This window comes from Cottoperca gobio, chromosome 21 (assembly GCF_900634415.1).
Source record: "Cottoperca gobio chromosome 21, fCotGob3.1, whole genome shotgun sequence".
Taxonomy (NCBI): Eukaryota; Metazoa; Chordata; class Actinopteri; order Perciformes; family Bovichtidae; genus Cottoperca; species Cottoperca gobio.
In genome coordinates, this window is record NC_041375.1 from 22,479,602 (window position 1) to 22,489,904 (window position 10,303).

General features: G+C 45.0%; 1 protein-coding gene across 2 annotated transcripts in view; it reads right to left on the bottom strand.

The window, feature by feature from the left end:
• gdap2 (ganglioside induced differentiation associated protein 2) overlaps window positions 1–10,303 on the bottom strand; it is a 28,251-nt gene that overhangs the window by 12,840 nt on the left and 5,108 nt on the right. For both annotated transcript variants that reach the window (XM_029459504.1, XM_029459505.1), the window contains exons 3-11: window positions 8,672–8,811; window positions 8,414–8,567; window positions 7,530–7,618; window positions 7,070–7,146; window positions 6,174–6,333; window positions 4,797–4,947; window positions 4,239–4,315; window positions 2,632–2,708; window positions 2,306–2,445 (exon numbers count right to left, since the gene is read on the bottom strand). In XM_029459504.1, the coding sequence (XP_029315364.1) occupies window positions 2,306–2,445; window positions 2,632–2,708; window positions 4,239–4,315; window positions 4,797–4,947; window positions 6,174–6,333; window positions 7,070–7,146; window positions 7,530–7,618; window positions 8,414–8,567; window positions 8,672–8,811 (1,065 nt within the window). The remainder of the gene's footprint in view (window positions 1–2,305; window positions 2,446–2,631; window positions 2,709–4,238; window positions 4,316–4,796; window positions 4,948–6,173; window positions 6,334–7,069; window positions 7,147–7,529; window positions 7,619–8,413; window positions 8,568–8,671; window positions 8,812–10,303) is intronic.

Here is a 10,303-nt window from a genome sequence, read left to right on the forward strand (position 1 = left end):
CAGGTGATTTTCGAACGTTGATATAGAGCTGAAAAACACAACACAAATAAATCATGGATACAATAAACTAGACTAACTCTAGAGAGCTACTGATGTCAAACCTGAAGAAGAAACAGGTTCTGTGTTTTCTACAGGCTGGTCGTCGCTTAATTTCAGTCTAATCCGTCCGTTTTCTCATACTGACTTTCCATGAGTCCAAGCTAAAGTGTGCGGAGCGTTTGAGGAACTTGACATTTAAAAAAAGGTGATTAGCATTAAAACCCTGAGCTGCAACTTCCTGTGAAGAATCACCAACGTGCACTGAAGCGGCCCGTGGTTATCTTTTATAGCCGAATGGGGGTTTCCCCGCCCGATGAAAGAGGAAGCTCAATGTCTTCATTCATACTTTTGCATTTCGTCCAGCGCTCTTCTCGTTAGCTCTCCAGTTCTCCACCGTGTGACCGAAATAACCAGCTGATTACGTTTTCAGCCTTCGGGTGACACGTGCATCGTGTCAAAATAAAGAGCAAACATCAGGAATATGTTCCTACATGTCAAAGTCTTAAGGGCTTAATTGACTGAATGTTCCAGACAGTGAAAGGTTAAGAAAGGTGTGGCGACTGAAAGGAGAGTCTCATAAAGTAATGAATAGAGAAACACGGAGGATGAAAAGCTGCAAGATGACTGCATGGAGTTTCCCAGTGACACAGGAAGCTTGGTTGGTCGTGGTTACTAGAAAATAGAAAGTAGAAAACTCCTTCAAATGTTTTATTATCCATCAGTCCGCCACAAATGCACGATATCCTTATTTTTTTCTTTATTAAATGAAACTATACGGTATATTTGACTTGAATTATATTGTAGTTGTGCAAAAAGTACCTATATTTCTCTGAAATGTTACGGATTGTTAGAGACGACCGACGACACACTTTATGGAGAGCTTTGACGGGAAAATTAAACATATTTTGGGGTCAAAGGAAGCTATAAAAATACACATTTATCTTGTTTTGTGCCTTCGTGTTGATATTTATTATGTTGTACAACTCTCAGAGAGGATATAACCAACGTATTATCTAAACCACTTCAAACTAAAGTGAGAGGATCTAAAATGCTATAAATAATATATAATCTCTCTGTTAGCATTAATGACGCTTCATTGCACAAGGAAAGGTTTGTGCGCTGTGTGTAGGTGAAAGTTGAACTCGATGCGATGGACGTTTATGACCGTTTGAATAATAACTCACTTTTGTTTTCTCTGACCTGAAGCTTTGTTTAGGCCGATCTGATCACCTGACTCTGTTTCCACGCCTCGAGCATGATTTCAAACACATTTCTTGCACTTTACAGGAGATGATACAGAACTGTGCAACTGTAAACATCTGGTTTTTATTTGGAGGATCTATTTAGCTTCATGAAAATAGTCATCGATGGTAACTCTCACTGCAGACTGCGAACAAATTGATGCAATGTTGCGCTATAATAAGATAGAATAATAAAAACAAGCCTTGAAGTTTAAAATCACTGATTTAGATCCAGGTCTGACTGCTGGACTGCATCTGGCGAGTATTTGATACAGAAATACTGCAACTTTGAACCCTCTGATTAAGGCTGAGTCACAGCAAATACATCACCCCCGAAAACCCGCTCCAACTTTGGGTTTCCAGTTCCAAATATGGCCGCCAGATTTCCAGAAAGCAAAAAGCGTTTCACAGCCCGCTGTGCTTTTCCAAAAGTCTAAACACTATAACCTTGGCGGTGTCATGCTGCAGCACGAACAATGCATCTGAACTCGAGTGCAGCTGCAGTCAGCATACACAAAGGAGGACTGAGTGAGATCCACAAGAAGGCCACACAAGGGACAAAGCTCACAGAAGAGTTACATGTATCACGTCCTGCAGCAGGTTCGACTCTGAGGAGGTGAATGTTGCACTTTCACTAAGATATTGGACCTGGTTAGACTTAATGTCCTATTACTATAAACAGAGAAACAACCAAAGCGCCAGAGAGCTGTGAAAGCCTGTTCCATCTGGAGGACGTTCCTGAGACTCTCCGTAAAGTTTCTTAAGAAGAAGCCTCATAGTTTATGTTTGATACGCAGCTCTGGCCGCTCGGCACAGTTACCCAAACGACTGCAAACCCAGAACATGCAACACAGAGCAGTCCTGCTCTTGTGTGACTCAGAGGTTAAAGAGTTTCTTTTTTCAATCGTTGTGTGTGCACAGGGAGGAAGACTTTGTGTCCCATCTAAGCTCTGCTGCCGGAGGACGCTGCGCAGAAGAGCGGCTATTATCTCAGTGTAAGGAGGAGTGTTAACCGTCAGACTGACTTGGCGTCCACGATGTCGTAGAGGTTCTTGAGGAAGTCGGAGTCCAGGTGGTTGTGCTCGCCGGTCAGCGTGTGGAAGTAAACAATCACATACTCCTTCACTGTGATGTGGTCCATCACGTGGATGAAGTACAGCAGGGCCTGCACGCACACCACACACACACCAAATCAGTGAGCAGTGCCTTTTATAGTCCTCTCAACAGTCTATTGTTTTATTTGTCATCACCTGGTTTAATGGTATATATGGTCATTTTGAACAAGTTAATACAGTATCTCTCTCACACACACACACACTTTATTTTTGAAATTAGTATCTAATATATTTACCTTCTCGATGTCGATGAGAGTCACTGGGATGTTTCGTCCAACCAGAATCATGACTGTCCTGCCACACATGTCCACACCTGAGGACACGCGCGCACGCACACACGCACGCACGCACGCACGCACACACACACACACACACACACACACACACACACACACACACACACACACACACACACACACACACACACACACACACACACACACACACACACACACACACACACACACACACACACACACACACACAGCTTTAGCACTAAACTCCACAAAGATTCTCCACTGTACTTACTGGAGGCGGCGCTCTTTTCTTCTTCTGTTAAGCGATGACTAGAGTTATGTTTTTCTAATAATCACTCATTTAAATAGTCTATAAATAAAGAAATGTCAGCTTCTAAAACCTGAGGATTTGTTGCTTTTCTCTTCAAATGAGAAACTTTAAGACGAGAAAGAGAACTTTCAAAGACAAAGAGAAGTGTCAACATGTCTTTGGAAAAGACTGAGAAGTCATCGGCAGCTCAGCCTCATCACATGTGCATCTGATGATGTTCTTATTTGGTGTTTGTATTCTGTGGTGCATGAGAAATTCTTCTGAAGGCTGTGTTTTGTTAAAACTTTCATTTTCTGCATGTTCTCCGTCTGTGTGTGTGTGTTACTGATTTAACTTCTGCCAACGAGGTTTTGGTGCGTTTGTCTGCTTGTTGGTTTATCAGCAGGACAACAATTTTAATGAAACTCAGCGAAGGGTGTAGCATGGACCCAAGAAGAACACGCTCTGCATCACAGGCTGGAAACACGCGTTAGTCTTCACTTATGGAACTTGGCGGAGGTCTGCGCTCTCCCACTGCCTTTATAGTTTTGTTCTGCGTTTGTCTTTTTCCTGAATAGAATACAAATCCTTTCATTCATGAAGCACGACCATGAAAAACAAAACACATTTCTCTGGTCAAGTGAGACGATATACTGGTAAATAAAAACTCTCGTGATGATTCTCCTCGTAAGAAGAAACACAGAAAGAAGAAAGAAAGCGTTATATTCAGTTTATTTCAATTAAGTATTTTTAAGATTTTTTTAAATGGGGTCAGAAGGTTAATTTCTCTGGTTATACAAAGCAATGGAAGATTTAAATATCTTATAACCAAAACAGATTTAACACACCGCCTCCTACTGGTAATGAGATGCACATGCGCCTCATAAATAGACGACTGTTCGCACCAGTGATGTGTTCAATGAGGTGGCAGACAAACTTATATATTTCACACATAAAAAATAAAGTTTCAATACCTCCCTCCCTCCCTCTCACACACGCTCTCTCTCACACACACTCTCTCACACACTCTCTCTCTCTCTCTCTCTCTCACACACACACTCTCTCTCACACACTCTCTCACACACGCTCTCTGTCCCACACTCTCTCTCTCGCTCTCACACTCTCTCTCTTTCTGTCTCTCTCACACACACACACTCTCTCACACACACACACACTCACTCTCTGTCACACACTCTCTCTCTTTCTCTGTCTCTCTCACACACACACACTCTCTCTCTCACACACACACTCTCTCACACACACACACTGTCTCTCACACACACACACTAACACATACCAGTTTGATATAAGGCTTTCAGTGCAGCGATGTCCGACAGATCCTCCGCTCTCGCCCGACACAGCCAGCGATTGTAACTGCAGGAGAGGAACACAGATAAGCGCTTTTAATTTATGCTTCATGGCTGCAACACGAAACATTTAAAACTGATATGAAATGCATCTGAAATACTAAAACTGTTTGTCTGGTAAACATTTAAAAGGCAGGAGAGAGATTAATGTGTGAGAGCTGTAAATAATCGATGCTATGACGGATGAAAAGTTCATCGTTTCGTCATTTTAAATGCGTATAAAAGACAATTCAAAGTAGGATCATGAATACAAATCTAAACTATTTCATTTAGAAATTCAATTTCTAGTTTGTTCTTGATTTTGTCAGTGAAAACTTAGTCAACACATTCTTGTACACACACTTTGCTCCCGTGTTTCCTTCTGTACCTACTAAATACATCCAGAAATGTCAACACTAATGTTACTAATGCTCGTCTTCATGGGACAAAACTCAACTCAATCTTGCATCTTCTTTAATTGGGGGGGGGGGGGGGGTTTGGACTCTTACTTCCTCTGGTGTTGTTTCTGGATGGCCACCTCGGACATCTGGCCCTGCAGGATCTGTTTCCGCTGTTTGTCCACGTCACCTTCCATCCGGGCGAAAGCGTGATTCCCCACCTGACCCAGATCGGACTCCAGACTCTCCTCTTCAGGATCATCTGCACCAACAAACAAACGAGAACTGGACTTTTAACTTTAATGAAGTCACGATGCTGCTGGTAGCAAACACAAGAGCTAAAGTTAGAAGCACATAGGGCATAGTGTGTGTGTGTGTGTGTGTGTGTGTGTGTGTGTGTGTGTGTGTGTGTGTGTGTGTGTGTGTGTGTGTGTGTGTGTGTGTGTGTGTGTGTGTGTGTAAACGTTGCCGGAGAGGTCATGAACTCAGAAGGTCTATTTCTGCTTATTTTTCTAAAAGAACAGCTCGCCCCCACATTTTCTCTACATCCAAATGGGCATGCGTGTCTGTCAGTGTGTATACATCAGCCTGTTGTTATTGGGTTTCACTCGCAGGCGGCCTGCTTGCTTTGGATCATCTCCTCAAAGACACATTTGAAGCGGCACGCCAGCAAGACGTTGGGGCTCAACGCCGAAACCACAAAAACACTTGCTAAAACATAAGCTGGTGTTACTCTTCGCCCAAAGAACTAACATTTAGACAAAGAGCAAAGCAGAAGCTCAGGTTGGTCAAACTAAATACAGTTCATGAGGGTTTAAGGTCTTGTTTCCTTTGCAACACTGTGCCTGCCGCTGAATGAAACGCAGAGCAGAACGACAGAAACGCAGAACAACCAGCTGATGTGTGTTAGTCGGGTCCGCCGGTCGCCAAACTGAAACGCTTTGTAATGTGCAGATGACACAAACAAGAAACAGCGGGAAACAGAAAGTCCTCCAGGAATGCACGGCTCGCTGATTGTGTGTGAAGGTAGTGCGATAGAGGATCCAGGCAGCCAGATGTTCCACTGACCCACTTACACAAGATGTTGCTGCCCGGCTCCTCCTGGTCCTTTGGCTTCAACACATTGTGCTCTTCAGAACCGAATCCTTGTCCAGAACTTCATCTTTGGGTTATATTTGATGCGTTTCTGACACAGGTTCACTAACTGGTTGTCTAAATAGCCGAGTCACCTGGTGATCTCTCACACAAACACGGCAACCCGTCAAATGATGAACCTTTAGAAACTTCTTCTGTGCACTCAGTTCATTTTGTACTGAAGGAGGAAAAGAACAAATGATTTTCCTCAGACGAGCGAGGAAGAAAACTTTAAATGATGCCTGTGTGTTTATTTTGCTAACTCAACTCATCCGTCACAAGAAAAGACAGATTCCTCCTCTTATAAATAGATTAACATCAAAGCACGTCATGCGTCCTTTCTCCTGCCGGTACCTTCAACCGTCCCGGGTTTCTCTGCGATGCGGATCTGTCTCTCCGGGACGACGGGTTCACCCTCAGAGTTGCCGATGTCAGCAGGGATGAGAGGCAGGCAGGCCTTCTCCTCTTCCTCTGAGCGAGGGTAGTACAGAGGCAGTAACCTCTTATACACCGACTGAAACACACACACACACACACATATAACAGCATTCTTATTAAAGCCTATAAATAAACATGTGCTCTTCAGTCTCAGACACGTGGCTCTGAATCATCAAGACGTTAAAAAAGTGACGTGCGTTTCAACACCTCGCGAAACATTACCTGTAACTTTCAAGAACCCCCGAACACAAGCAGCGTCTCTATTTCTGTCACTTTCCATCTGAACAAATGAGTAAAGCGCCGCGAACGCTCCAGAGGAAGTACAGTCGAAACGTGTTCTCCATTATCTCCATCTGAATGAATGTCACATCTCGCCTTCAATCTGTTCCGGCCCGCGTTTCATCCTGCCTGCGAGCGTGGCCGCGTGGAACCGCTTTAAACGTGCTTTGATGATGGAGCTGGGCGACTGTTCGGACATCTTGCCGATCGTGATTAGCCGATGACATCACCCTCTGTTTTCTTTGGGTGATTTTTGTCATTTCATTTGATTAACTTAACGGTCCGTCTCCAAAGAACAAGAGAGCAGCTGCTCAGCGGACACGTGTGTGAATATATCTGAAGATAAGACTTTATATCTGTAGCAGACGGCGGCCCGCTTAACACTTTAACACTGTCCTCATTGAGAGGCTGCAGCGCAGGAAGGAAGGTGGGTCCTTTACGAGACCCAAAGACGAGGCTGAACTAAACTATTTGGTGCTTCTGGTCAACTTATCCCATCATGAGACTGTGAACGTAGTTTAAGGGACACAAACCTTCTCTGTGTCTGACACGGCGAACACCACCGTCTCCAGGCTGTTCCCATGATTCTCCAGGAACCTGCGCACAGTTCCTATAAACACACACACACACACACACACACCATTGGAGCTGTAATGTGTGCATCTGAAATGTTTTCATGTTTTCATGTTTCCGTTATCAGATTATGATCTTGTCAGGTCATCATGTGTGTTTAAAGTGAACATGTCATTTGTTGTTGCCAGACATACATAATTGCAGTGTGTGTGTGTGTGTCTGCCTGTGTAATTTGTTGACCTAATTATGCAGTATGAATAGTGTGTGTGCATCTCTGTGGGACGAGGGTCAGGTTTGTATGGTGAGTATGTGACTGAAAAAGAAACGTGATGAAGGTTTTTCTGTGTGTGTGTGTGTGTGTGTGTGTGTGTGTGTGTGTGTGTGTGTGTGTGTGTGTGTGTGTGTGTGTGTGTGTCTTACTGAAAGCGATGTGTGTAGCGTCCTCCAGTGGGTAACCTCTTTTGGTCGTGCTCACCACACAGAGGCCAACAGACGCCATCGACAGCTCTCTGAGGAGACAAACACATAACTAAGAGTGTGAAGAGGAAACAGTGTTGACGTTAAAGACGTCTGTGTGTTGTGTTGCAGAGACATCTTCTGACTGACTGGTGCCGGCCCGTAATGTTTAGGAGGCGATAGTGAGTCAGTGTAGCTCCAGTCTACACTGACGGCCTGGAGCAGACGCCATGATCCCTGCACATCAGTCAGCGCTGATCTAGTCGACTCCACAGGTTAGACCCAGCGCTCTATCAGCCCGCTGTGACTCTCGGTGCCGAGATGTATAAGAGCCGCGGTACTATGAAACAAAAACACGAGTCGCTTCCTCGTCTCTGCCTCCTCGGACCCAAACCAACATACAAGCTATCAAAGCGTAACGTGACAGACCGCCCAGCCCCCGGCGTCTCAGTAAAGATATATAAGATATGAAGATGATCAGACAGCTGACACACGTCACGTCTGACACACTTCCTTTTACTTTGTTACATCTTTCATGAGTTCATACATTCAGCTGGTTTCACCAGGAACTCAAAGACAGATAAAACTTTTCCCTCTCAACTCTCCAGAAAGTGTTTTTGAATGTTTATTTCTGCTGTCTATTTCATTTTAAGAAGTGGAAAGCTCATTAAATGATTGTTTATTTGCGCCTGTCAGGCACAAATATTGAGCTCTATAAGAAAAGAATGTCGGTTAACAACATGTTGCTTCTCCAGATGATCACAGAAGTGTTTATACAGGTCTTTGATTACATTAATACTGCCCGCTTTAACATCCACTCATGTGCCAAAGGATCTGATGGTTCTTACACGGCCAGCTGCATCGTGTTCCTATAGCAGCTGTACAGCGAGCTCTCCGCCGCCGTCCTGTACTTCGCTTTGTATTTTGGTCCCACCGTGTGGACGACGAACCTCGCTGCCAGGTTGAAGCCTTTGGACAGCTTCGCCTCTCCTGTCCGACACCCTGCACACAAATAAAGCTCATTATCATTCATTATGTCTTTTGCAGTATGGATGCTCGACTCCCGGAGCCGGGAAGCTAAAATAAAACTTTTCTTCAGCTCTCACCTTTGAGTTTGAGCAGCTCGTCTCGCAGCTCGGGCCCAGCGAGCTGGTGGACGCTGTCCGACACCGTGTTCTTGTCGGTCAGCGACTCGTTGCTGGTGTTCAAGATGGCGGTGCAGTTCAGCAGGGCGATGTCACCGCAGCTGGAAAGAAAAGAAAAGTTACTAGGACGGACGGACGGACGGACACACACAGACACACACAGAAACACACAGACACACAGACACACACACAGACACACACACACACACACTTTGAAAGCATTTGGTCACAAGACAAGTTCAGCCTCCAGGACCGACAAGAAGAGCTTTTCATTCTTCTACATGATCGCTTGTAGGTTCATGAAATGAGTCACGGCGCTGCGAGTCCTGACTGAGGAACAGATACTGAGGAACAGAGACTGAGGAACAGAGACTGAGGAACAGAGACTGAGGAACAGATACTGAGGAACAGATACTGAGGAACAGAGACTGAGGATCAGAGACTGAGGAACAGAGACTGAGGAACAGAGACTGAGGATCAGAGACTGAGGATCAGAGACTGAGGATCAGAGACTGAGGAACAGAGACTGAGGATCAGAGACTGAGGAACAGAGACTGAGGAACAGAGACTGAGGAACAGAGACTGAGGAACAGAGACTGAGGAACAGAGGACTGAGGATCAGAGACTGAGGATCAGAGACTGAGGAACAGAGACTGAGGAATCAGAGACTGAGGAACAGAGACTGAGGAACAGAGACTGAGGATCAGAGACTGAGGAATCTGAGACTGAGGAACAGAGACTGAGGATCAGAGACTGAGGATCAGAGACTGAGGAACAGAGACTGAGGAACAGAGACTGAGGATCAGAGACTGAGGAACAGAGACTGAGGAACAGAGACTGAGGATCAGAGACTGAGGAACAGAGACTGAGGATCAGAGACTGAGGATCAGAGACTGAGGAACAGAGACTGAGGAACAGAGACTGAGGATCAGAGACTGAGGAACAGAGACTGAGGATCAGAGACTGAGGAACAGAGACTGAGGAACAGAGACTGAGGATCAGAGACTGAGGAACAGAGACTGAGGAACAGAGACTGAGGATCAGAGACTGAGGAACAGAGACTGAGGATCAGAGACTGAGGATCAGAGACTGAGGAACAGAGACTGAGGAACAGAGACTGAGGATCAGAGACTGAGGAACAGAGACTGAGGATCAGAGACTGAGGAACAGAGACTGAGGAACAGAGACTGAGGAACAGAGACTGAGGATCAGAGACTGAGGAACAGAGACTGAGGATCAGAGACTGAGGAACAGAGACTGAGGAACAGAGACTGAGGATCAGAGACTGAGGAACAGAGACTGAGGAACAGAGCGTGCAGGCAGGCACAGCCTTTAAGATGCCGTTTTATATTTACATGCATCTTCATCCGTCAACCTCCTGAGGTTACAGCTGCTCCTCGTGCATGATAAGCCACACAAGCAGCTTTATGTTCACTGAAGCTCCGTGTGAAACGTTCCGCTTTCACTCACGGCACATTTTTATAAGAACAACATTCTTTGCCTGCTCGTTTGAATCACAGGTGGTGCCACATCAAATACTTCATAATAATGGTGTCAACATTTTTTAATATGTCCTGACTACAACAACTACAA